Consider the following 27,900-nt stretch of genomic DNA (forward strand, 5'->3'; position numbering starts at 1 on the left):
AGCTTGTATAGAACGTACTTTACTAAGTGATTGAAACTGAATTAGTCTTTGGAACCAACAGAGGGCTGAAGCAACGTATGTGGCAATTAGTGTGTGGTAATGAAATGAACACGCCTACTGTACGCACCAGGGTGACATGACATCAAATGCGATACGATGTAATCCCGCAATGCTGTACATCATACTGTACATACTGTATCATGTCGTAATTGACATGATTTAAAAGGGTCATTCTAAATCAGTTCGGCCGATCGCCATCATTTCTAAAAATGGATTTTTTTTTTTCAATTTAGAATACTGTCTCCAGATATGCTCTGTGCTTGTGACGTCACGTCGCATTGTGCCGGGCGGAGGTAGTTCAGTGCGCCTGCGCGGGCACGCTTCGTCGCCGTTCACTCAACGCTCGTGCCACCTTCGTGCTTTTCCGTGCATCTCCGTCAAGCTGGTTGTTGTTGCCCGTCTGGCCACTCGGAGGGAGCGATGATGATTGACAATAATGGCGGCGGGTTTATTCTGACTTGACTCCAGCAGGGGGGGTAGGGAGAGGAGAACAGAAGACGGAGAACCATCTCCGGGCCGACAAAGCCAACACCTTGAAGTGAATCTTATGCATCCATCCGCACGGTGCACTTGGGGCCCCCCAAAAGGAGCGAAAATAAGACTTGGCTTGAGTAAGCTAGCTTAGCTTTAGCTCGCTTTTAGCTTGCTAAGTTTAAGAGGTTAGCATTCTTGAGGCGACGAGGGTCAGCTAAGCAAACAATGTCGCCGCTTCGCCAGGTCTCCGCGTAATTACTGTCCCGATTTCCAGGGGCTCGACGAATGCAGCGCTTCTTTGCCAAAGAAAAGCCCATCTCCTTCCGAAGGTAGCGGGGCTAGCTTTGCGGGGCTGTGCGGCTTCTGTCACGGACTTGCATTCAAAAACTGCCCGCCGCCTTGTTGCCAGCTCGCACAGCTAGCTCGCTAACTCCCAAAAAGATTGTTGGGGCCAATTTCCCCCCCGCTTTTCGTTTTTTAAATGACCACCGGTAGGAACAACCGAGCCATGATGGAAGGAGTCGGAGCGAGAGTGGTTCGGGGACCCGATTGGAAGTGGGGCAAGCAGGACGGCGGAGAGGGACATGTCGGCACCGTCAGGAGTTTTGAAAGTCCCGAGGAGGTGGTGGTCGTCTGGGATAACGGCACCGCTGCGAATTACCGTTGCTCTGGAGCATACGACGTGAGGATATTAGACAGTGCTCCCACGGGTAAGTTAGTCTTGAAACTGTAGTACACGACCACCACTTGAAGTGATGTTGGATTGATTAACAAATGCTGCGAATAGTTGTTTTGTTTACTGGGCCTAAACAGATGCAGGCGGTCATCCTTGAAGGAAGTTTGTACTGGCCTAATTTTATTTAGTTTTTTGCTCAACCTTTCCCTTTTGAGCTCCATTTAATTTGTCCGAATGAGTTAGTTACAGGGTCCAAACTGTTGCGATCACGATGCAATTATATGAACTGTCAAAACAGGTCCACTTCATTATTGTACGTGTCAGAAGATCAAACTCCTTTGTTCACAAAAAAAGCTGGTCAAACTTCCTCTGGTGATGGAAGATGTCTAAAATCAAATCAATATGCACCAGACATGAAATGAGGTAGAGTGAGATACGTGACAATTCAACATTCTGAGATTCTTATGACATTTGTCTTTTTTTGGGAGGACTGCGTGAAAACTGTTCACAGTGATGTTCACGTGCAGTGACTCGCACCCACTTTACACTCCTCCTTGGCCTGTAGGCATCAAGCATGACGGAACAATGTGTGACACCTGCCGTCAGCAGCCCATCATTGGAATTCGTTGGAAATGTGCTGAGTGCACCAATTATGACCTCTGCACAACCTGTTACCATGGCGACAAACATCACCTGAGACACCGCTTCTACAGGATCACCACCCCGGGCAGCGAAAGGTTAGTTAAGATGACTGCGCTTTGAAAGATAAAAGCCACAAAGGATTGAGTTACGATTGAAAAGTGTTTTGTGACCGCCCTCCCTTTTAGTCTTTTTTTTTTATTTTTTCTGTTGATGTGAAATTTGAGAATCTTTTAAGCGCGCCCTTCCTCGCAGGAACACGCAATCTATCCGGGTGCTCCCAGCCACCAGTTGCCAGGCAACAAACTCGCCTCGCTTAAATCTTGTTGGACGTAATATTAAGGCGGCGATTGGCATCTCTGGTGCACTCGCTTGGTGGAAGCGCTGACGCTGGTTGACTTCTCATTTCAAAACAATGCTTGTCGTGGCAAGTAACTCCAATGAGAAATTAGGACTATACACACGCAGTTTTAACTGCTTGCTATTTGTTCTTTCAATGAAATTTGCACGTTTTGTCATGAAAGTAAGTGACCACATAACCAGATACTTCTGGGCCAATGGAGTGTCTGCTTTCTGTTACCGTGACTACCAGGGGCAGTAAGTACTTGCACGAGCAGAACCCAGACCATGGGGAAAAACAAAAAAGTGAGCTGCTATGAGACAACATAAGCTGTGAGCGTCTGTGATGTCATTTTCAGTCGACAACAAGTGGCAAAATGGCCGCCCGCCGGAACGCACGCTCTGGTTGAGTGGCTTTACTTGCCTGAAATTGTGTTGGATGCTGCTTTTATATCACGCCGCCATCCCAACACAGAAGAACACATGGCCTAACAGACGGCGGCCTTTTCAAGCGCGTACAACTCCATTTCCCCCTCGGGACAGCATAATGGCTGCGGCGGTCGCCCCCCCGACTCCCCAGAGATCACACTTGTCTGCCAATGAGATGGGGGGGGGGAGGTTGAAGGGGGTCGTTACACCACATTAGATTCTTTCAGGCCATTCTGAGGAGGGCATGGTTCATGGTGGTGGTCCGCCACTGTCCAGCTGCCATTTCTAGTGTTACCTTGTTTTTTTGTTTTTTTTATATGCACTATGACTACTTTGCACTTAAATTTTCCTGATTTATTATTGCAAAGAATTATTTTGTTAATTTATCATCAGTTAATAGATGTTCTGTTTGCTGTGCAATAAAATCAAGTATATAACGCATACAATTTTTTTTCCCCTCATCTTATAATAATAAAAAAAAAAGGTTTTGACATGAGGCCCGAATGACTCAATGGATCTTTTTTCTTGGTGTGAGCAGAGTTCTCCTAGAGTCGAGGCGCAAATCAAAGAAAATCACTGCCAGAGGCATCTTTACCGGAGGCCGGGTCGTGCGAGGCGTGGACTGGCAGTGGGAAGACCAGGATGGAGGCAACGGAAGGCGAGGAAAGGTAACGGCCAATCCATGACACCGTCAAACACCTCACCGTGCTTGTTTCCAATGTGTAAAGCTAGGCAAACACATTGAAAGGAAGCCATCCTTTTTATTTTCTGTACGGGCCTTTCATCTCGCTGATTGATATGAATCCTGACTAATGGGGCGCATAAAAGTCATTATGAAGCCATTCCGTTGACAGATGAGAGTTGCACTTGTTGTCCAGTATCCTCGCTGCACACTGACATTGACGCGGCCGCAGTCGCCGGCATATTTAAAGAGCCCCTCTCGGCAATTTAAGACTTCATTTTGCTGTGTTATTTAATGGCACATCTCATCACTGTTTTATGACGCCGAAAACCATTATGGCATGTCCTAATGTTTAGATGTACTTTTTTTGAGTAGCCTAAATTAGAACTAGAGCCATGAATCAATTACCTCTGTGAAAATAAATAGGTGACTGCAATTTACTTAGGGCACGTGTTTTAATGAATACATTCATTCAGGAATGACCGTTCCTCTTCTTTCTAAACAGGTGACGGAGATTCAAGACTGGAGCGCAGCCAGCCCTCATAGTGCCGCCTACGTGCTATGGGACAACGGGGCCAAGAACCTGTACCGTGTCGGTTTTGAGGGAATGGTGAGCTCACCCACGGTGTCCTTCAATACATCAGCTGTCTTGTCAGGTGGCTTTTGTGTTTGGCTGCAGGGTGGAGGCTCTGTGTTTTGTTTTCTTTTTGTGAGAGCCACGCTGCGCTCGGCTTCCATTGAATGTACAAGCAGCTGGAGATGGAATCCATCTGCATGATAAAGGCAATCTGCCTCTTAGGGAGGGGGGGGGGAGTGAACATGGGGGTCAACCTTAAGGGAGGGGGCGAAGTCTCTGATTCAAAGCGCCTCATTGGTGGAATTTGGCTTTGTGTCGTAATACAGTGGAACTTCTAAAGTTGAACACACTCTGTTCTATGCGTACCAGGGTCAAACTTGATCATAAAGTGTAGAACTACTACTCCCTTATTCAGTCCTATTTTCTGTCTCTTTATAAAGTCGCTGTTGACACAGTTAGAAGATAAAAAACATCCCATTGTTTTAGAGGAATGTGCCTTCCCTTGAACTCTGCCACAGATGCACATTGTGCTGCGACCTAGTGCTTTGGCGCCTCACCTTCACCACCACATTGCTGATATTGTTGCTCCCACATTCTCGCAGGAGCCGCTTAAGTGGCCACGTTTTGTGTTTTTATTATTCATGCTTGTGGCATCGACTAACAGAGCCTTTGCTTCTTGTCTCTGGCAGTCGGACCTGAAATGTGTTCAGGACGCCAAAGGAGGGTCCTTTTACAGAGACCACTGTCCTGTGTTGGGTAAGTAAGTAAGCAAGCAAGCAAGCAAGCAGGACTTTTTTTTTTTTTGTCTGTCCCCCCATCATCGGCATCTTCAGGCCACCTCCCACCTATTGCTGTGCTGCAGCAAATTCAAGGGCAGAGTTTCTGATGTAGTTAGCATGTATGACCAGTAGGTGGTAGCAAGACCTTTTTGCTTGGTTTCATGCGTTTTCTAAGGATGTAATTATCCTCCTCCCCATGCCATAGTGGTCTAAATTACATGACCTTAAAGTTAAATGATGCAATTAATGTGTGTAATGTTTCTGTCCATGCTGTAAATATGGTTTTATTGTTTTTAGCATAATGTAGTTTATCCTTTTAACTATATTTCTATAGTAATAGCAATTTATAGCAATTTATAGGTATTGCATAAAATAATGATATTTAATTATAAAAAAAAATAACAATTCATATTTTTTGTGTTTCCTAGGTGAGCAGAATGGCAACAGAAACCCCGGCGGTCTTCAGATCGGGGACCTGGTCAACATCGACTTAGACCTGGAGATTGTCCAGTCGCTGCAGCACGGTCACGGCGGCTGGACCGACGGCATGTTCGAGACGCTCACCACCACCGGCACGGTGTGCGGCATCGACGAAGATCATGATATTGTGGTGCAGTATCCCAGCGGCAACAGGTGAGTGCTTGGATGCTAGAGAAATCCAATGAATCAAGTACATTTTCCTGTCCACAGGTGGACGTTCAATCCCGCCGTCCTAACCAAAGCCAACGTGGTGCGCAGCGGTGAAGTGGCCGCTGGAGCGGAGGGAGGCACCTCCCAATTCCTTGTGGGCGACCTGGTTCAGATTTGCTACGACATCGACCGCATCAAGCTGCTACAAAAAGGCCACGGGGAGTGGGCCGAGGCCATGCTTCCTGTAAGTCTTTTGGGCAAATGCATACGGAGTTTCAACATCTTAAATCCAGCATCCCCACTAAGCCTAACGATAGGAGCCCTGTCTTAAATTCTGGAGGGGGCAAGACATTTGTATGTGTCATTTTAAATCTGGACAAAATATGTGCATACTTGCAAAATAAGCGCTGTTAATTATGATTAGGACCAATGCTATCTATTTTTTTCCCCCCCAATAATGATCAATTGTGTCCTTTATCACAAAGCGACATAGTTATCCAGAATCTGCGATGTAACTCAAAAGCAATGTATCTGCTCCAAGATGCCACCTGTCTGGAGCTAATGAGCCTGAGCGGTCATTGTTATTGATGAGCAGCCGCACGCGCATCTTGACAAACTCTAAAATGTCTCCTCTAATCTTAATTGAGACATTGTTTTACTCTGCCGAGGCTTGCTACGCGAATGATGAATAGCTTGCAACGTTGAGACGTGTCCCTTTCTTTATATCCTTGGCTATAATAGATTGTCATCTTAATAATAACATACACTGATGTTTTATTATGTTATTTGTCAGGTTTTATTTTTGCTGGGAGCTTTGTTTCACTTTCACCCCTCCCACCCTTATTTTTACATTATCTTTGGATTCTTTGTCTCTGGACCGCTTGCGCTCTTTCTCATTCTGTCACTCTCTCTCTCTCTCTATATATATATATATATCTCATATAGCCCTAAGACAACAATTTTAATGAGTTTTGTCGCCACATTCATCAACAGACCCTGGGGAAGGTGGGCCGCGTGCAGCAGATTTACTCTGACAGTGACCTGAAGGTGGAGGTGTGCGGGACGTCATGGACGTACAACCCCGCCGCCGTCACCAAGATCGCTCCCTCAGGCTCCGCCGCTAGCAACGCCTCCGGAGGTTCGAGCCAGTGCCATGACAGTGACACCGTGACTTTGTGTGATGCTTTTTTTTTTGTTTTGTTAATCCAGAGCGTCTCTCCCAGCTGCTGAAGAAATTGTTTGAGACACAGGAGTCGGGCGACATCAACGAGGAACTGGTCAAGGCGGCAGCCAACGGAGATCTGGCCAAGGTGGAAGACATTTTGAAAAGACCCGATGTTGACGTAAGTTGCAGACATGGTTTTGGTCCAGCCTGAACAGGCTGCTGCTGGAATTGAACGTTGGCACTTTGGGAGCCATTCTTTCCCCATCTCCAGCTGTACATGCTGATATTATATTTCTCAATAATAACCACGAGGCATTTCATTTTGCTACAGCTGGCTTGTGCATTTTAATGTGTCGGGGTTTAACTCGCAGCCTCGGGCTTTTTGATATCGTTTCTCCTTTTTTTGTTCCTGTTCTGTGTTAAACATCACTGATATGGAATGAAGATTCAAAGATCAAAACCTTAATGTGCTACTGTAAAAGTGTCGCGAGTGTTTGAACAAAAATCCCGACACGTTTAAGCCCGAATGTTGTGATGTTTTGTTTCAGGTGAACGGGCAGTGCGCTGGACACACTGCGATGCAAGCCGCCAGTCAGAACGGTCACGTGGACGTTCTCAAGCTCCTGCTCAAACACAACGTTGATCTCGAGGCAGAGGTTGGCATCAATTGAGACTATTTTTGTTTTTTTGTTTTTCTTCCTCACCCTAAGCCGCACTCCATCTCGGTTGCGTTACTGTACTCAGGACAAAGATGGGGATCGGGCCGTGCACCACGCAGCCTTCGGTGACGAGGGCTCTGTCATCGAGGTGCTGCAGCGGGGCGGCGCCGACTTGAACGCCAGGAACAAGCGCAGGCAGACGCCGTTGCACATAGCTGTCAACAAGGGACACCTGCAGGTGGTCAAAACGTTGCTGGACTTTGGTTGCCACCCAAGCCTCCAGGTGTCAGACTATTTGTATCCCAGTTATGAAAAAGTCCATCTTCCATATGTCTCCTTTAACACGACCTTTCCCCTCCAGGACTCTGAGGGCGACACCCCCCTGCACGATGCCATCAGCAAGAAGCGAGACGACATGCTGTCTGTGCTGCTGGAGGCCGGCGCCGACGTCACCATCACCAACAACAACGGCTTTAACGCCTTGCACCACGCCGCTCTGCGAGGAAACCCCAGGTAAGAGAATTGCGTCATCCCACCCACATCCTTTTTTTGGGGGAGCAAATCGCACAAAGCGTGAAGCCTTGTACATTTATTGTGCTCACAAAGCAAACACTTAGATAAATAACAGAGGTGCAAAAAGTAATTACTTTTGGGATCACTTTTGATTTGATTCAGTATTGCTGACAAAGCTTTTAATTGGAATTGAACGCTGGGTGTGCGTTTCACATCGCGGCGTGTGGGATCTTACCAAGCAACTCTCATAGTGGAATGCCGCTTGTCTTCCGAGTTGTCCTCATGTCAAAATGCCGAGCTCTATGTTTTTAATTTTTTTCCTTGCGTATTATGTACTGGATCCAGGCATTTGCAGTTGTCCTTGGATTTAGCTAGTTCTATGTCCTGCGCTTTGGCTTTTTTGTTGTTGTTGTTTTCAAAGCCACGAGTGCAGTAAAGGGGACCCCCGTCGTTATCAGGTTTGCTATCCAGAATTCTTTATGGCCAGTATAGGTTCAGAGTTGGAAGTTTTTGCTGCATGTACGAGTGTGTTTGCAGTCCCACGTTGAGCAGCATTCCCCTCTTCCCTCCTTGGCATCATTTTAATTGGCGTGAGGAACTGCAGAAAGTCTGCCTCTAGCCATCCGAATAGATTGTCAACACTCGCTTGTTCCCTCCGCGTCGGACTCATCAATTGTCCGCATAAAAAAAATATATATATATATATAAAGGCACTGCGCATTAAAGTTAAAAGTATGGAGAGTTTAATCCTGATTGCTCTTCAAAGACAATGGCTTCGTTTTTCTGTCCTAAAAAGAAAATGACTAATAAAAGATTACGTGGATAAATCGGGACGGGCGGTGGGGGTGGTATTCGGTGTCTTATCGTTCTGCATTTATTTGCAATCTCTGTGTACTTCTTTCACCTAGCCAGTTCCGGTAAGTGTTGTGATGCGGTGCTGATAAATCGCTCACTCTGCCTCTTGCCTTGGAAAGCAATTCAATGCACATACCTCACTCACTGCCTTAAAAAAAAAAAAGTATATTTATTTAAAGAAGGTCTGAGGCTAGCAGAGGTGCACTTGAAATTGCTTGCTTGCATGAAGCGTAAACACTTTGTTGGGGTTTATGTTTGTGCAGCAGGATTCTGATTTTAGGGAAGGAGGGAGAGAGAAAGAGAGAGGGGTGGGGGCCTAGTGGAGGACTCGCTGGACTTGGAAATGAAAAATGCTGGAGTGCAGCCCGACTGTGTCAGGGCCCCCGCGCTTGTGTGTGTGTGTGTGTGTGTGTGTGTGTTGTCCACTTGCTTTAATACACTTTCTGTACTCCGCTCACCTCACAGACAAGAAGATATACGTCCCCTTCTATAGTTTGCCCATTTACTTTTATTTCACGCTTCAGCTCCTCCAATATCAACGAGCCTGGCCGGCCACTAGTCCTAAAGCCCTCTAAAATCTCTCCCCCCGGGCTGAGGCTAAACTACCCGCCCCGGTGTGCTTTTTTTCTGGTGAAGGTGGCTATTTCAATTGAATTTTTTAAAAAGCACACTTGATGTTATTTGAGTGGAAAAACTGCTTGGAGATTGCTTGCTGTTCAGATGATCAATATGAGTGAGAGTCATGGCATGTACAGATGAAACAATTGTAATGTATCCCCTCTATAGAGAGCATTCCAAATTGCTGCTTTTCTACCAGTGAAACAACAGGAACATAGTGTAGCCCGCATTTATTAGCTGCTGGAAAATGATAGCGTTGATTTCCTCCCTCGGTGTCGTCATCAGTGTCTGCGCGGAACAGCGACTTGCTCATACTTTACCAAATTTGCCGCACCCCCCAATTTCTTTCTTAAAGAAGTCATGTCAATGGGGGGGGGGGAACAAAAAGTCATTAGTTTCAGAGTCAAACCTTTATTAAATGCACAGTCAGCATTTTCAGTCATGTTTTGACATTGATAACAGGCAAGTGTTAAATACAAATAATAATGAGGCTTTGTTGGGTTCCATCCTGCTCCCTCCTGACACGCCGCTGCCTGTCTGCGTCTTGCTTGATGCATCGTGCTGTCATGTTTTACAGTTGGTGGTAACCATAAGGGAAATATACACTAGTATAGCGCGTACATCGTGTGTGTGTGTGTGTGTGTGTGTGTGTGTGTGCGTGTTATTGGACAGCAGATTTCTTTCCGCCGAGTGTGTTTACTGCCGTCTCAGCCTGGCTCATCTCTGTGTCTTTTCCCCTCGGGCTGCTGGAAGTCACTACCTGCTCCGAAACTGTAAACAGTTTACAGATTAATAGCCCATGACTCATAAAGGTTGAGATGAGCGAGCGAGGGGGGCTCCAAACAAACCCCCGCATTGGTCGCTCCGTAGCGTTTGAGCGGTAACGTTTGCGCCCTGTAATTGTAACGCTCACTATTTCTTTGAACATGCGCACATATGGTAATGACTCCGCTGCCTCGATGGGAGCTAACGGCTGTCAAGTTAGTGGCGCCACGCCACGCTCGTGTCATAACAAGGATGGGAAACCGAAGCAGGTGTTGCGACACTTGTAATTCAACTGTCAATCTTTGGAAGCACTTGTCTCTTCTTCTTGTTCGATGTGGGGAACCTGTATGTTCCTTTTTTTAATGGCTAGTTTTGAACAGCATGTTTTGGTCAGGTGCTAGCATCTGTACATTTGCAGAGCCATTTAGCTCGTTTTACATTGGCATTTACATCACCCCTGCCGAGCCGCATGAACCGCCAACCCGGCGCGTCATCGGCCGTCCGGCGACAGTCATTTGAGGAGGCGACTGAGCGAGAGCGGCGGGCGGGCCGGCTCTTCTGGCTTTGCTATTTTTGAAAGCTGACCACCGACCGGCGTGCTCGGAATACCAAAAAGGGGGACTGGGGCAAAAAAAAAAAAGTTTGATGCAGTGACTTTATTGTTGTTTTCAAGCGAGACACGGAACACGGCAATCGTAGGCGGTCGTTTGAAGAGCAACACCTCAGTCGTTTCCCTGCAGTCATCAAAGCATAGCTACAGCTGGTTGAAGGGGACCAAATCCATTCAAGAGGTGATTTGGTTCCATTTTACCAGCTTTAGCAAAGCATTGTGGGGGATATCTCTTTCTCTGTCTCTCTCTCTTCAGACCTTGATATCCCAATCAAATGGGCGCAAGCGCGACTTTGTCATTCAGCCTCTCCGTCCGTCCGTGTCTTGTAACTGCTTTCTGGGGGTGACAAAAAGGATCATCATAATCTGCAGCACTCCAGTCAAATGTCCCGCAGTCATGAAGCAATTACAAGCCGTGACAGATGGGCCCAGCCTGCCTGCCGCAAGTGTCCGCCGGCCCGCTCGCTCCGTCCGGTCACTCGGACGGACACGACCGCATCCTCACACACACACACACACACACACACACACACACACACACACCGGCACACGCGTGTACTTCTCAAGCAACTCTCTGGGTTTGGAGCCACCAAATGAATTCAGGTTGCTCGGTGTGTTCCCAGGGACTGATTTGTAATGGCGAATATATGCTTTGAATTGGACAGATTTACATTTGCGCTGAATTTCATTCACATGCCACCGCCGACAAATAAAATTTGGATTCTTTTTTTTTTTTTTTTTTCCGTGGACTCCTGCCAGTTAATTATCCCGCTATGGCTTAAAGTATTAACCAGCAAGCTGCATGAAAGAGCTTTTTTTTTTTTGGACCCCCTTGAAATTGAGACACTGCAATTCAAGAAGTTTGTCTGAATTTAGAAAATAAACGCCGCAAAAGTCAATAACTTAACATTTTTATTAGGGTAGGCAATCTCGCTTCTACCTCCTTCAATTATTATTTATTTGTTTAGAATTACAATTTTGGCCTTCTTTCAAATCCTCCATTTTCATATTGTATCATTTATAGTACGCTGGCAATTTGTTTGTGGGCGGAAAACATAATTTTATCTTAATTTGTGCCGCCAAAAATGATCCAAAACGTGTTCAAACTCTAAAAGGTCGTTGCCGAGCGATGCGATGCGTTCATATATCGGCAGGTGCTTTTTAGCAGTCATTTTTAAGGTCTCCATCCTCCGTGTTAAACATAACAAATATTTCCCTGACATTATTTTGTCAGCTGGAAATGTCGCCAACGCGGTTGGCTGTTTCTAATTATTGACGTTTGCTCCCTCTGCCAAAGCGCCAGCCGGCGTCTCAAAGCGGGCGGGCGGGCGACAGCTGAGGCGTACGCAGCCAGCCGAGATGGAGGTCAGCGTCAGGCCGGCTTGACAGCGCACGCCGTTCTATTTGTAACGTTCGCACGCGCACCGATGCAGGCTAGCAAAGAGTCGGGTGGCCGGCCGGCCCACCTCGGCCAAGGGCCCATAACAGGGCAAAAAAAGCTGGGTGGGGGAGGGGGGCGCCAGGCGCACTGGGCATTTTGATAATGTCAGCATCTGCTGTGTGTGTCACTCAGACAGCAGGTCGTCGGGGGCCAAGGCAAAGTGCTCACTAGTGTCGTGTGTAGAAATTGAATTTATCTTTACGTACCTATGTTTTTCCTGTTGTGTGATTAATTAAGATTTTGTTGTTCACTTAAATGGTTTGTTTTCAATTGTAGCATTACGTTTAGGAAATCACCACTCGCATTTTAGATTGCACTCACTTTTTAAGCCTCTGAAATTTGACATTCACGACCTTCTGAAAATATTGCATTTATTTTTAGAGGTTAATTAGATTATTTACTGGTTATTGGAAAGCTTTAAAAAAAAACAACAACCTCCATTTACTTTTGTGTTAGTGATTAGCTCGCTGAACAAACTCTGCGTCCATATTGTTTAGCACGAGTCCGTCAACAGTTCGGAAACAGCTGACAGGCCAGAGTTGATCCCGCATTGTCACTTTTTTTTTTTCTCTCTCTCACTCTCTCTCTTCCCCGATGCTCTAATCTGACTGCCACGCGGCCCGGCGAAAGCATTTGGCAAGCGTTGCAAACGTGAACAATGAGGGTGGACGCGAGTCGAGGGGAGGGGGGGGGGGGGGGGGTCAGCCAGGTCGGCGGTGTGTTTGGGGGGCCTACGGATCAGGGGAGGCCGGCCGTGTTTAAACACACAAGGACGCGGAAGCTCTACCATACAAGTGTCACATTTTGCTTTCTCAGCAACTATTATCGCACAATGGCGGCGTTTTGGTTCACTCCAACGGCGCCGCGACGTTACGGCGAGCCAACAGTATAGCACGGGCGGGTTCGGAGCTAGCGCCAGAAACATTGTGGCTATATTTGAAGAGTATTGGCGGTAATTGCCCAATGAACTGTCGTCATATCTCGGATGAGAGATTTTTATTGGCCAAGTCAGCCAGTTTGCTGAAGCTGCGAGCTCCCCTACAGCGCTGAGTGCTGCAGTGAGACTGCCCAGAGACAGTATAGCTAATGCATGAGCCTTACATCGCACTCTCTCTCTCTCTCTCTCTCTCACACAATTATCACAGGCACATTATTAAGACGGAACACATTTTCTTCCTAGAGTGAAGATTAGCACCTCACCCAGAATACATACTTCTTTACATTCCATAGCGGTCATATGTTCATATGGGTACATAAAGAAGTATGTGCACCGAGGAGGTCGTGTTGAGATATGAAATTCTCACTCTCTCTTTCTCTCTCTCTCTCTCTCACCTTTCGGGCCAAGCCGGAGAAGTTACGAGCGGAACGCTTTCCTTCGCCGCTTTCCCTCCCAAGTATGGTAGTCTGCACCGTAAGGTGACTTTGAGTGTAAATTCACTTCAACGCTCGAGGCTTTCCTCTGGTTGCCATGTAAGGCTGAACGGGATGCCCCCTCCTTCTAATTCTCGCCGTCCAGACGCCGCTCCACCATCATCCCAGTGACCCCCCTCGCTGTCCTCCGGGCGAGTACCTCCCATTTGTATGCTGATGGGGGGAAGAGAAAAAAAAAAAAACGGGGAGGGAAAAAAAGTCCTCTTGATGAGTTGTTGGAATGGTCCTGCGGTCGGTGCTGGAAGGTTCCTTGGTGCGCACCTTGTCTTATAGGATGGCCTCTGCTGTGTCCACGGTGCTGGGTTTCAGTGACCATAGTTAACATTTTCACTTCTGCCCTCCCACTTTTGCGCTTCTCTTGTGTCAGCGGCGCCCCCAGTGGCTTGCCGCGTTTGCTGATGTTTGAAAACAAGGGTGATCCAAGTGGAACAGGAAGCTATTGTGAGACGGATTTGGGCTTTGGGCGCACCGGGGCAGGCCATAGGTCACATGAAGGCGCTAATGCTCACTCAGCACTCGCGGCCCCCCTCCCTCCTTTTTCATTGACAGGTGTACGGCCCTCCTCTCGTCCACCTGTCTCGATTGCTTGTGAGCATTCCTGTTGATTTCCATGCAAAAATGTCCCTTTGATTCTGTGACTGGATACTTTTCGGGGTTGAAGTAATAGAATCGACAGTCGTGTGAAAGGAAATAGCGGAAAGCCGGGATCGCGCCGATACATTTAACACGTCAAACCCTCGGCATATTTTACAGAAAGTCGGTCGTACGACGACGACACCGACGTGCGTTATATTACGATATGATTGTTGTCGCTTTCAGTACAACAGGGCGGGAGAGGCGAGGTGTTAAACTTTACACCACGCTCCCGGCCGCCATTGTGCAACTCCCTCGCACAAAGGCGTCGTCCCAGCGCTAATGCCGGTTGAGTGGAGGAAAAAAAAAAAAAGAGGTCTTTTTATAAAAGCAGTTTTAAAGGGGCTTGCAGCTGTTGGTCTGAGAAAGAGCTCCGGTGGCTCCGATCAATAACCATTCTCACCACAGTAAGAAATGTTCAGTTGGCCTCTAATGAATATTTGCCCCTGACCAACACATTCCACAAGTTGACACTAATCTCGCCGGCAGGCTTGAACGCTCAGGCGGGCAAAAATGAAACTATTGTTCCACCTCCCAGCCCTCCCTCGCTAAACAAACAGTAGAAAGTGGTGCAACGTTGTTAGCGGGCGGACTAACAATGAGGCAGAGGTGGTGACCAAGGCACGTGCACCAGTCCCGAAGGTGTGACGTGTCCTCGGACGGAGGTGGCGGGGAGCGCTGAAGCGACTAACCTCCGCTGTCTGTTCCGCTTTGGGCCGTTACACTGCAGCACTGTGCCTTGCCCTGCCCTGCCCCGTCCGTCCGTCCGTCCGCTTAGATGGCAACTAAACGGGCTTAGCGGTCGTTAGCGATGAGGCGGGTTCAGCCGGTGACACGCATCCATCCCGTCACATCTGTGTTAATACACTTCTCACAGCTGTGTGCGCCGTCAATCCTCTCTTCCGTTCATAACCCCTGAGCTGAGCTGCGTGCTCATCATTATTCCGACGCCTCGTCATGCCACCTTCCGTCCCGTGTCCTCCGACTTACCGTGACCTCCCCCGCCTTTCGCTTTCATTCAAAAAGTGGGGGTGTAAAAAAAAAAAAAAAAAAGGGATCTTTAAAAAAAAAAAAAAAAAAAAAAAGTCCCGGTAATTCACGTATCCACGGGTGATGCCCCAGACTAATCGAGGCAGGTGCGAGTTAACAAGTCCGTCGTTAAGATAGCGGGCAAGAACGATACTTAATGAGCCAGAGGAGCTGTGCTGCGGTGGCGGCGGAGGCAGCAGCAGCAGCATGTCCGGTCAGTGCCAGAAACAGACAGAGCAGAGGGGCGGGAGGGGGAGACAGGGAGGGGGGCTGCGAGCAAGACTGGAGAGGGAGGGAGGGAGGGAGGGAGTGAAGGAGAAAGATGAGAGCGATATTGTGGACAGTGCAGAAAAGGGCTTAAATCCATGTGGACCAGAGTAACTCGCCGCTCCAGCGCATCCTGCATCCTCTCTGCACTGCTCTTCTACGAAAGAAGCAAAGCGTGCGTTGGTTAAGTTGCTGCAGAACGCCATACGCCACCCCATCCCATCCCCGGCGCTCCAGCACGCACCTTCCTTGTGACTATACGCCTTGGAACTTTAACTCCTTCCGAATATGAGCCGTCAGATCAGGTTTTCATCCCACGAGCGAAAAGAGCCGTAATGACCTCGAGAGCGCTCCAGCTGCTGCAGCCACGTGCGTGTGTGCATGGCTGTGTGCACGTTTGACTCGCTGAATCAGCTTCTATGATGGGGGGGGGGTGCCATAGTCGCTGAAAGGGAGGGGTGGGAGTTCGGTGGCGGACATCCCCCCCACACACACACACGCACACGGCCATAAAAAGCGGTACACCTTTTTCTGAGACTCACTGAGGGGGGTGGTTTGAGGAAAAAAAAAAATCTGCCGCACTCTCCTCTCCATCACGTGCACGCACGCTTAAAACAGAGAAGTGGGGAGGATGCCCTCGACGATTGAACGGGCTTAAAAGTGTACCGAACGCCCTCCCGCTCTACCTTTTTCATATTCTACACGCACACTCAGCACTAGCGCTTGGTAAAATGCACTTTTGTCAACTCAAGCCAGGGAGCTGAATATTTGACAAGAGCCTTATTTTAAAAAGGAGATGTGCAAATATAGTAAGTTTAAAAAAAAAAAAGAGCGTGAATTCGTGACAACATATAAACCGTTGCGGTTTACGCTCAACAACCGGCAAAGTTCGCCAAAGCGGGAACGGCGGCCATGTCTCGCTCGCACAGTGGCGGCTAATCAGGGCCAAGCAGAGCAGCTTGAGCGTTTAGCACCTTGTGTGAGGCCAAGCATCGGTCGGACGCACGGCTCCAGGCCGCTCCTGTGTCTTGTCACGCCGCCCTCCCTGACCGTATTTAGTCACGCCGTGCAAAAAATAGTTCCCCATCCCTCCCCCTCTCCTGCAACTGTTGGCCGGCGACTCCGGGAAGCGTCGCTCCGACTGCCTGCCTGCCTATCGATTCCAATGGCCCGGAGGCGGAGAGGAGCGTCGGAGCGCTTAGGTCTCTGCTACCATTCGCTGGTCTATTTTTAGCGGCCGCCAAATAAAGTGCGCTCTCTCGTGCTTCCACTTGTGCGATCTTGAATTTTGACCCCCTCCCTCCCCCCCCCCCCCTCCCCTGTTTTACATCCTTCACCACCAGCACCAGCATCTCCGCTGATATGAGCGAGCGAGCGAGCGAGCGCCCCTCACTCCCTCTGTCCTCTTGACCCTCCCCACCCGCCACCATTCTCCTTTTAAAATAGTCCAGGACACTCTTCTTCTTATGGTTGTCGTACGCTCACCTCTATATTTAGAATAAAGGCGTGCGTGCGTGTTGGCGTAACGGAGCAGAGAGTGAGCTTGGATGCCGGACAGCACTGAGCCTTGCAGGGTTTCCACGCTGGCAGATTGGCAGCGAGAAGTTGTCATCCACGCAATGACAGGTTGAAGACGTTGAAACGGCACTTGGGTTTTATGAAGCTTAGCTTAGCTTAGCTGCGGCGACAAAGGTATCTTATTATCCTAGCTATTGTGTCAAAGCAATCATTTAGGCTCACCTCGTCGGAATTGACGCGAGAAGTCATTCGGAAATTTTTTTTTGTACTTGCCCAATTCAATCTGTTTTACATTGACTGGACCTACGTCATCTGTATATCATCAATTTGTTCCGTCGGTGAATGTCGGCGCTGAGCAGTTAATCGATCGATAGGAATAAAACGGGGGTCATCTTAACGGATGGGCTTTGTTGAGCTTGTTCTTCGCTCGTCTCCTTGAAATGGAAAACAAATAGCAATAATGTTTTCTCGGAGCAACGTTTAATTAGCTGATTCATTTTCTCCCGGCAACAAAGCATCGCGGATGGATGTAATTAGTATTTTAAATTAGGTGAGAGCACAACACATTGTTTAAAAAGGCGTTTGCTCTTTAATACAGTTGTTAATTAAATTGGAGTCATTCCCAAGATTTTAGATGCCTGCTTTGTAAAATAACTCACCCTTTATCATTCAACTTTAATTGGCATTCTTTGGCGCAGTCTCCATGCAAGTCTTTGTCGCTTTGACCCCGCCCACCTGTCAACATCATACGAGAGTCGAGTTTGTGCTTCATGTGTGTGCATCTTCATCCGCCCTCTCTTCTCACCAGCTCACTCACTCACTCACTCACTCACTCACTCACTCACTCACTCACTCACTCACTCACTCACTCACTCACTCACTCACTCACTCACTCACTCACTCACTCACTCACTGGCGCCCCTCCTCCCTCGTCTGTCGCCCGTCCCTCTTCATCCTTTTCTGCCGTGCATCATTTGAAGAGGCAAGGCTGCTGAGCGCCGGGGAGGAATAAAAGTGATTTATGAATGGGCCACCCTTTACCTGGGAAAGACAGTGGTGGCGGAGCTTTCTCTCGCTCGCTTACTCGCTCGCTCTCTCTCTCTCTCTCTCTCTGATCCAGCATTCCATTGTCCCCCCGCAGCCACACTGCAGGAGAAGCTGCTCTGCTTCCGCTCTTGCGTCTGATCTTTTTATCGTGCTTTACGGCGAGCGGCCGAACGCACGGATGCCTTCGGCTGCCTTCGGCTGCCGATGTTTGCAGTGCTGTACGGTGTCTGTCTGTTCATTCAAATTGTGTGCCTTGAATTAATGCAGTCGAGATTTAGAGCTATATTTAGCAAAAGAAAACGACAAAAAAAAAGGGGGGGGGGGGGACACTGGCCATGAATTACTCAAATGAAAGACAAGGTGCCAAAATACCGATTTTGATTATACAAAAAAAATGACAATCTTTTGTCACTCACTGAAGTTTATACAGCTAAAGATGTCAAGACATCTACCTCCCGAAGTTCACCTATTAGTTAAGCGGGAGCGGCTGGCTGGAATGGGTCGAGCGCCATTCCCCACGTGACCAATCAGAACACCCACCCAGCCACACGTCCGGCCCAGACCGGTGGCCCCGAGCCAATAGATGAGCTCAGTGGTGCTGTAGCGCTGTCTGTCTGTCTGTCTGTCTGTCTGTCTGCCTGTCTGTCCGTCCGCCCGCCCGCCCGCCCGCCCTGTGGCGCGCTGAAGCATTAGGTCACCTTAGGACAGCTACGTTGCTGTCATTAATGTGGGCGGAGTGTTACAAAAGGTAGTCAAGGACGTAGGTCGCCATTGGGAAAGCCAGCTGCCGTTACACGTGCAGAAATTCTCCGCCGTTTTTATTTTTATTTATTTATTTGCGCCGTTTAAAGGGTCTCGGCCAGTGCGGGCAATAAATACTGACTGGCAAAGTGATAACGCCGTCAGACATCTTTAATACTTCTTAGCCCAGTTAAAAAACAAATGCGCTTCATCTATTCATTTTATGCACTGAAATAGGGAAGGGGATTTATCGGCGCATATGCGCTGCCTTTTCAGCATGTGCTCCATCCATCCATCCATCCATCAGGAGGTGATTCGCAGCTCCGTGGAAAAAAAAATGCAAAAAACTCCAAATCTGATTCATCTATCTGGTCAAAGTATAGCAACTCTAAAGAAATGTGAGACTTAGGCACAGCACGCTCAGGACGTAATTACATGCTGGCAGAATGCTGACGACCGGCTGGACAAAATGGGGATTAGTCTTGAAATATTCCATAAATCGTCCCCAGGCTAAGGAAGTGCGGCTTTGAGCAAAAGCCTGTTTTCACCTCTTAATTATTAAGAGCCGAGAAACCCCGTCGTCACGTTCACATCCGCCCAGGCCGTCCGTCGCATCCGACTCTTGGGTTTCATTCCCGCGCAGTAATGAGCTCAGGTTTCTAAGCGGAACCAGAAACGCGGCACACGCACCCATAGCACGATATGGGAGTGGCAGCGGCCATAACGGAGTGTGCATATTGACCAGAGAGCTTCGCTTTCATGAATGTCAATTGTTTATCGCGGCAAAAGAGGGGACTTGAAAACGGCTCGGTCGCCGGGCCCGGCCCCGGCGCTTTGTTGAAATTGAAGCGCGTTAAGACAGTAGCGCCAGAAAGTAATTGGGCCATCCTGAACCGACGAGATATTAACACTGGCCGCCCCCGCCTTCATAAATGAATCAGGACGTCCCTATGCAGCAGGTGATTTAAAGCTAATTAAAGCTTAGCCTTTACGTACCCGCGCCTACTTGTACCAGAGATGGCGGGCCATTTTATTCGGCCGCTCGCAAACAACCTTCAAGGGACTGATAAAACAGACGTCACAGAATGCCGCCTTCATGCAAATAATCCCTAATAAAAGCGCACCAACACGGGAGGGAGGCTCAGGTATAGGCTGCACGGGAAGGTCACATTGGGGGGGGGATGATTCCAATGAAAAGTCTTTTACAGAGCACAATACACCTAATTGACTGCATGGGACGGACGGACGGGCGGGCGGGGGTCACGGTGCCCAGCATTGGCTGGCGCTTTTGAAAATGAATTAGCCAAACACTTTGGACACTCGAGGGCCATTTTGACCGTGTCGAGACTGCCACCTTTGTTTGACAATAGACTTTTGGAGTTTGTTTCTTTACCAGCGACCGGCAAGGTCAAGTCTAAACTCTGCTTTTTCCGTTTGATTAAGGTTTTGATGGAGCTGATCCTCTGTCATCGCAAGATTGCATTTATTTCAATGTAATTATACACTTTATCACCAAAGCAGGTGGCGGCGCTCGGCCAATCATTTTCTGAACGCGCGAGGACGTCGTTAATGACTGCGAGTATGCCAAACACGTCTGGTACATCAGAGCGGCCATATGTTTTCCCGCCGCCGTTAATTCGCGCCGTGACTGTGCCCCTCCCGCCCGACTTGTCATTCTTCACTTCCGCTGACCGGCCGGCCGGCCGGCACACAGATGGGCCGTCAGCTCGGGCCGGGTCAGGGCGGCGAAGGGAACCCCGGCAAACAAAAGCGCCTGACTTGTCTGACATGATGTGACAAACAGCGGCGTCCCTCTCGCTCAATGACAAATTGCAGAGGGGAGACAATGCTCCTCAGTGGCCCTCTCCTGAGGGACTTGTGGTCAGGGTGACCCACTTTTCCAGCGTCTTCCATTTTGTCTTTTCTCTCAGGCTCTCAAAACACAGACAGACCCTTCCCAGCCAGCATTGTGTGTGTTAGGCCACTTCATGGCCCCTTGATTTAATTCTTGATGCTATGAAGACATTATGGATCAATCCGTTTCTCACTAATGGCACCGGGAAATTTGGCCAAAACTTCATTATACTTTGCAGGCCCAGCTGACGCGAGCGCCGACTTTCATGTCCCAGCTTGGGGCGAGACTCTGACGTGACGAGGTCTTTTCTCGCATCATCTGCTTGTCTAAGTCCCGGAGTGAGAAGCTCCTTCCCTGGCTGGCGGGAGCGCAGCAGATTAAATGAGTCCAAAGTGTTCCCCCCCCCCCCTCACCCAAGGAGAGGTTAAATCTACAGTAGATGAGCAAATAGCTCTGCGTAGCAAAGACAATGCGTCGTGAATAGGCGACCAGGCGGGAGGGGCGCGGTTGCGTTTAAGCGCCGTGTAGAGCTCTGCATTAAGTCGTTGGAGATGGCTGCAAGCAATGCAGGTGCAATACGAGTGAGAGAGAGAGCGAGGGGGAGGGAGAGAGGGAGAGAGGTAGAGCTATGCTGCACTGTTCATCACTGCAGCAGTACAGCATCCGTGTCCGCCCGTACGGAGGATGCAGCCGGCCGGTCTCGTGCTGATGAGGCAAAAGCCGGACGTTCTGATTACCTCGACAAACATGTCATCCTTGGATTTCTTTGCCGCCCCCTCGTGCCTCCGTATCGTCCACATAAGGGGGCTGCCGGGCCGTATTGAAGAGTCCAAAAATGAAAGAAGCGATGTCGGTTCAAAGATCCGCCCGGCGTGATTCTTGGCGACTCATCAAGGTCGCAAGTGTTCTTGGGCGCTTTAATGCTTCTCCAAGGTACAGCGTGTCCCTCAGCACAAATCATGTTCCGTCAGATCAGACCACTTTCTTACTTCTCTATTATTATTTTATTTTTTTTTAAAGTCATTTCCAATTTCATCTGTTCTTTGAGAAAAATTACGCAGCCCTCCAAATTCCATTCCATGGACTTTAGCGTTCATTCATTTGTTTGCAGATTCCCAAGTGTGCTTGTTTCCAGATAATGACATACATTGTGGGTCTAACATTTTTATTATTATTATTTTTTTCTCGATAACAGTGTGACATTGACGCGTCCTCGGACTCTTCCTTCATTTTCCTGGGTTTTGCAGTGTACTTGCATGCAGCCTCTAAATGACCTTGGGTCGAGCAGAAACAACCGACTGGCATTTGTGGGGCGCTCCAGTTAAACAACAATATTGTTTTTTTTTGCCTTCTCAAGACACAAATAGCTTTCCCTTCATTTCATTTAAGACTAAAGGCTATTTTCATTATTAGTTTTGATAATAATCCGCCGTCGACAACCTTGATTACGAGTGATAGTAAAAGTCCCATTTTTTTTCGGGATCCAAATGGAGTTATTAAACGGTGACTGATGGTGATTTGGGTGTAAAACATCATTGCGAGCTGTCGTTTTGCAACTGAGAGGAATATAAGAAAGTCATAAATATGCAAAAGCGGGAACACGGATCCGCTGAAACATTTTCAAACATTAAACATACGTATAGAGAATCCCGGGACTGCTATGAAAACATAGATTTATGTTTCCCGCGCTAAATCTGTCATTTTGCGGTGCATTGTTATAAAATACTTTGCCTGGAAAAATGTTGTTGGAAATGTGACGTGGTCAGATGAGCATGACGAATGGCCGCCACGCCAGTTGTAAATAACCTTGCTCATCCTTTAAGTTGATTAAAAGCGCCCATGTGCTGTAAATGTGGCGGTCTCAACTTTGTTTGCTTACCATCCAATCCCCGCCGTGCTGGATTAAATTTGACACTTCGGATCACTCATTTAGACCTTTTGCCCAATTGATTTTATAGCCTTCTGCTCACTTATTTATTTTCTTCTCCTCCGCAGTGCGATGCGCGTGTTGCTCTCCAAACTGCCCAGGCCGTGGATCGTGGACGAGAAGAAGGACGACGGCTACACGGCGCTGCACCTGGCGGCCCTCAACAACCACGTGGAGGTGGCCGAGCTCTTAGTCCATCAGGTAACGACAAGCGCCACTGCGCTAGGCCCCTCCAAGCAATTTTCTTTTTTTTCTTTTTCAAATGCATATGCTTTGCGGAGCCTCCAGGGTTGTTCTTTAAGGCCGTGTACTCACTCTCCTTCTCATGCAATCATGGCGTTGCGTTCTCCCCCCCCCCCTTGTTTGAATCCCCCCGAGACTTTGAGGAGTTTGCCGCAAAAGTCACCTGACTAAGCAGCAACTGGGTTATTTAGGATAAGGTGCGCGGCAGAAATCTAGCTGCAATGTTCCCCCACATGCTCTTGGAAAACCTCAGCCCCCCCTCCCCATAATTCTCCGCAACGCTTCAGCCTTCTGTTTAGCGCTCATGCGGGGCGCACTGCAGATTCCCCCCCCCCCCCCCGCCACCCTCCTAGCCAGCCAGCCACTCTTATTTCTTGCAGAATTAATTAGCAAACTGATCACAATCATTAGCTTCCCTGCACATCTTCTCAGCTGAGGAGTTTGCAATTTTCAAAGTAATAATCAGGTTTTTTTTGGGGTTTTTTTTTTTTTTAAAGGCAGCCGACTTGCCCTTCTCTTGACAGACAAGGTTAAACAAACAGAAGGTTCTGTTATGCTACACGGAGCCTGAGTGTTTGGACCATATTTCATCATCCAGACAATTATTTTTGCATCTCGTCGCACAACCTCCACAAAGCCTCAATAATCAAATGGAAAACTCAAAACAGCCATCGAGCGTGACGTCACGCAAAAGACTTGCCCGACCGAGAATATTGATCACAATAGAACCTGAAATTGAACTGGAGTCGAGCTTGTCTATTTGAGACTTGTCCTTATTTGGTTTGTTGGGGAGCTGGAACCGATCCGTGCCGGCGCGACCCTCGGGCTCGGGAGATGACTGAAACAATTGAATATTTTGCATCTCAGGGCAACGCCAGCTTGGATATTCAGAACGTCAACCAGCAAACAGCCTTACACCTGGCCGTCGAGCGACAGCACACCCAGATTGTCAGGGTAAGACGTTCTCCTCCTCATTATGTGTTGTCATCTCAAAGTCACGCAACACTCCAGTATCGCCGGCTCAGGACAAAGCTGTCGTCTTGTATTGAGTTAACAACGCTGCCATCTTGTGGATGCGATTAAAAAAAAAAAAAAAAGGAGACGTACAGTATGGCGCCCGCAGCGACACATAAACGTGATGGCATTGACGATGCGACGTTAAAAAAACAAAATAGAGTTTTCCTTTTGTTCCTCACGCGGCAGCTGCTGGTGCGAGCCGAGGCCAAACTGGACGTCCAGGACAAGGACGGAGACACGCCGCTCCACGAAGCACTGCGGCATCACACGCTGTCCCAGTTGCGCCAACTTCAGGATATGCAGGATGTCAGCAAAGTGGAGCCCTGGGAGCCCTCCAAGAACACGGTACGCTTTCACATTTTCTCACGACGGGAAACGGAAACTAGGAGATGCTCCGAGAGCCGCGACAAGCGGCTCATACAGTCGTGTATCCCCGAGCGAGCGATTGCTGTATTGTTTGTCCCTACACGTATGGCTCGAAGCCCCACCTGGCTCCACGCCGGTGTGATGATGATGATGATGATGATGATGACAGCACCTTAAAAGACGTCTTTGATTGGATATTTGCGTGCGATCTGACCCGGATCATCCGCTTCCGTCTCCTTTGTTTGTTTTTCCCTCTGCAGTTAATCATGGGCTTAGGCACCCAGGGGGCGGAGAAGAAGAGCGCGGCGTCCATCGCCTGCTTCCTGGCGGCCAACGGTGCCGACCTGACGGTGCGTAACAAGAAGGGCCAGTCGCCTCTGGACCTGTGTCCCGACCCCAGCCTCTGCAAGGCGCTGGCCAAATGTCATAAAGAGAAAAGCAGGTAAAGGCGCCGAGCCGCTCGGTCCCCGTCGTGGCTGTCGTTGACCACCCCCCGTGGTGGTGCGTTTGTGACAGCGGGCAGGTGGGCACGCGCAGCCCGTCTCTGAACAGCAACATGGAGTCCTTGGAGGAGTGCATGGTGTGCTCGGACATGAAGAGAGACACTCTCTTCGGGCCTTGCGGACACATTGCCACGTGCTCCCTCTGCTCGCCTCGTGTCAAGAAGTGTCTCATCTGCAAAGATCAGGTCCAGTCACGCTCCAAGGTAATGTCAAACGTGACGCGCTCGTAAACCTCATCAATGCTCCATTGAATTGGATTATTGTGTTGATCGGCCGGCAGATCGAGGAGTGCGTGGTGTGCTCGGACAAAAAGGCGGCTGTCTTGTTCCAGCCCTGCGGCCACATGTGCGCTTGTGAGAGTAAGTCAACACGGCGGGCGTGGGGTCCAAATGAGATGAGATGAGATGAGATGTGACCACCTCTCTCTTTTCCAGACTGTGCCAGCCTCATGAAGAAGTGCGTACAGTGTCGCGCTGTGGTGGAGCGCCGCACCCCCTTTGTGCTTTGTTGTGGGGGGAAAGGTATGGAGGATGAGGATGATGATGATGATGATGCCGCAGATGATGATGTGGATGATGATGATGATGATGACATTAGTGAGTGAATCTTCCACACGTTCCCTTTTAATTGCTTGGCTTTCTTCTTTCCTGACTTTTGCTACTGCCTCATTTTCAGCATGTCCCCCCCCTCTCTCTCTCTCTCTCTCTCTCTCTCGCTTTCCATGAATTTTAAATGCTCAATGTTTATGATTTGCCCAATGTGTTTATTTATTATTAATGAATGTTGAGTGTCACGTCAATAATTTTGATCCGATCGGATTGACACTGCCATCACAAAGCCTTTTATTCTTTTTCCAGTCCACAGTTTTGCTTCAGTTGTTCATCCCGCATATTTTATTTTGTGTGGAGTTAAAAGGGAAACTGTTGCAAGTTCACTGATTTTTTTTTCAATCTGGTTTTACGGTTTGCTTACGTGTCCGAATGGGGGGCGTGGGGGGGGGGGGGGGGGGTCGGCAGGCATACACACCCGTGCGCGGGGCGAAATTCCACTGATTAATCCCAGCAACACCAGATGCTAGCGAGTCAATGAGGACTGCTGTGAAAAAGGTTCCGTTCCCCCCCCCCCCCCCCACCCTTGTGATTTCCTGCTTGCTTCTCCTTCAAATCTGTCTTTGAGCCTCACTTGAGAGGCTCGTAGCGAGTAGTTCCGCTTTGAGCTATATAGCTGCTGTAACAATGTGATTGGTTATTCCCAGCAGGGAGCTCTAACTCTATGGCAGGGGGGTCGCAGGATCTTCTCCAGCCCAACAATCTGGCACTAAGTTGGTGTAAGTATGCCCTCTCCCATATCCGTGCTCTGACCACATTGCTGCCCTGCCCCCCCCCCCCGCCCCTCCCTCACTCGCAATGCACAGCACACAGACAGGATGGAGATGAAAGTGTATGTTATTTGATCTTATTACAGCGATTCCAATGAGTGCGGCTCATGTATGTGTAACTCTTAACGATGAGCCATCACGGCCACGTTTCACTCACGCTCACACTTTTAAATACGCCAAATGTATTTGCCAGCGCCAGACGATCTGGCTTAAAGAGCCGCACCGGGGAAGACCCAGGTTTGCTCTGCCATATGTACTCCTTACGCTTCGGAATATAACGGCCGGCAAGAAGGAGTCGCCAAAGGAAGGCGGGCCGGGCCGACTCGGGTTATTTCCTCTCAACGTCTTCTTGTGTGCGTTTTTTTTTTTGTTGTTTTTTTTTTGGGGGATGTGTCCAAACAGCGAGCGGCAACATCCCCGCCCTGCAGCGGGACAAGGACAACACCAACGTCAACGCGGACGTTCAAAAGCTCCAGCAGCAACTGCAGGACATCAAGGAACAGGTCTGCCGCATCAGCCAAATGATGCCGTCCGTCCGTCCGTCCATAATATGGTATCCGAGCTTTTGTTGTTTCCGTCCCCAGACCATGTGCCCCGTGTGTCTGGACCGGCTCAAGAACATGATCTTTATGTGCGGCCACGGTACCTGCCAGCTGTGCGGCGACCGCATGAGCGAATGCCCCATCTGCCGCAAGGCCATCGAGCGGCGCATCCTCCTCTATTAGACTCTCTGGCTGGCGTCCCCCACGCCCGCCCGCCCGCCCACCAACGCACCACCAGCCACCAAAGCGCACCCCCTCAGCCGGCTTATTCTGTTAGACAACATGGAGACATTTTTGAACGGATATCCTCGTGATTCCGCCTTTTGGACCTTTGAAAGGCACGTCTTGAATCTGGCCCGGGGAAGGACGGCGTACGAGCGAGCGTGTTGCACCCCTCTCGAGAAGCCACGTTTGAGCCCTATTATTGCGCAGGAAGAACCCTGCGTGGACTTTGGAGTCCTTTGCTTTGGCAACTTTCATTTCATAGTTGTATGAGTATTTGTTTTTTTATAGGAGGAAGAGAACCCGGGCGGTTCTAAAAGGCCAACGTGAGCGGACAGCCTTCAGTTGTGTGAGGACGACGCAGGTAGTATTGACTAGACATCCAAACTTTCATTTAACACTTTGTTGCCATTTGCTTCCAAAATACAAGTGGTTGAGGGAGGAGGGGGGGGGGGGGGGGGCATAAGGTGCTCTTTGTCTTGTATGAATTTAATGTAAGTATGAATTTCAGCTCCAAAAGTCAGCATTTATTGAAATAGAGAGCAATCGAATAGAACTCATAGGTGAGACTGTAGATAAATTATTTTGTATTGCTGCCCAAAAAGACAAAATGGGATTTCTAGGTGTCACTGCCTTTCTAATATGTAGCCTCAAATAATCTTTTTGTTTTTTTGCATCAGGCATCCTGACATCCTTTACATGTTCTTTCTTGAAAGTGGAGGGGAATGCCATTTTTCACTGTTTCTAGGTCAGTGGTTCTTAACCCGGGTTCTGTCAAACCCTAGGGGTTTGGCAGAGCCTCCACTGTGGAGGTCCGAACACACCCGTGTAAATTCGTAATAACGCACATCTGAACTGGTCTCGCAGAGGCACACTGATTTGTAGCTAAACGGCTCATTTTGTGCACCAGTTACAAAAGGTCTTGAATTTGAAAGTGGTGGGGTTCGGTAGCTCCAACAAGGTTAAGAACCACTCTTCTAGTGTCTTCTCATCAGCGTTTTATCTTTTGCCTTCAATGACAAGGCGACGGACAACAAACAAGCATCCCTGTTTATTTTCCCGTTTTTTCACCGATGATGCCAAATGATGCTAGCGTTGTCTTCTGTTGTCTAAAAAGCCAATTTTTGTCGTGGGAAAGGTCTCGGTCGCATCTCTCTCCTCGGGCATGAATGTTTGACATATGCAGTACGGCGTGTATCATGAAAAATACTCCTTTTGTCTGTATGGCAAACAAGTGCTTTTAAAACAAACCACATAGATGAAATAAAAA

At 48.7% G+C, this 27,900-nt stretch overlaps 1 protein-coding gene across 4 annotated transcripts; it reads left to right on the top strand.

The window, feature by feature from the left end:
* The first annotated feature begins 391 nt into the window (after positions 1-391).
* Positions 392-27,899, top strand: mib1 (MIB E3 ubiquitin protein ligase 1). 4 transcript variants are annotated; one of them, XM_085929571.1, is made up of 22 exons: positions 392-1,244; positions 1,776-1,947; positions 3,156-3,285; positions 3,805-3,909; positions 4,566-4,632; positions 5,084-5,288; positions 5,346-5,529; positions 6,279-6,423; positions 6,495-6,628; positions 6,999-7,106; positions 7,195-7,392; positions 7,471-7,622; positions 22,428-22,560; positions 23,470-23,556; positions 23,806-23,964; positions 24,246-24,427; positions 24,502-24,691; positions 24,769-24,847; positions 24,923-25,009; positions 25,744-25,815; positions 26,269-26,369; positions 26,451-27,899. In XM_085929571.1, the coding sequence occupies exons 1-22, from the start codon at positions 1,016-1,018 to the stop codon at positions 26,589-26,591; spliced, it is 3,060 nt and encodes a 1,019-aa protein (XP_085785697.1). In that variant the 5' UTR covers positions 392-1,015; the 3' UTR covers positions 26,592-27,899. The 4 variants fall into 4 exon arrangements, with proteins under 4 accessions (XP_085785697.1, XP_085785698.1, XP_085785696.1 ...); XM_085929572.1 differs by having other exon boundaries at positions 25,747-25,815; XM_085929570.1 differs by having other exon boundaries at positions 393-1,244; positions 24,923-25,084; positions 25,747-25,815.
* Position 27,900: the final 1 nt, after the last annotated feature.

This window comes from Syngnathus leptorhynchus, chromosome 14 (assembly GCF_054491065.1).
Source record: "Syngnathus leptorhynchus isolate UIUO chromosome 14, UIUO_Slep, whole genome shotgun sequence".
Taxonomy (NCBI): domain Eukaryota; kingdom Metazoa; phylum Chordata; class Actinopteri; order Syngnathiformes; family Syngnathidae; genus Syngnathus; species Syngnathus leptorhynchus.

Excerpts from the sequence above, each read along its gene's own strand:
- mib1 (XM_085929569.1), top strand. The coding sequence starts at position 1,016 with ATGACCACCGGTAGGAACAACCGAGCCATGATGGAAGGAGTCGGAGCG. Across the intron at positions 5,530-6,278 it reads GGGCCGAGGCCATGCTTCCT|ACCCTGGGGAAGGTGGGCCG; the intron begins GTAAGTCTTTTG and ends ATTCATCAACAG. Across the intron at positions 23,965-24,245 it reads GGGAGCCCTCCAAGAACACG|TTAATCATGGGCTTAGGCAC; the intron begins GTACGCTTTCAC and ends TTCCCTCTGCAG.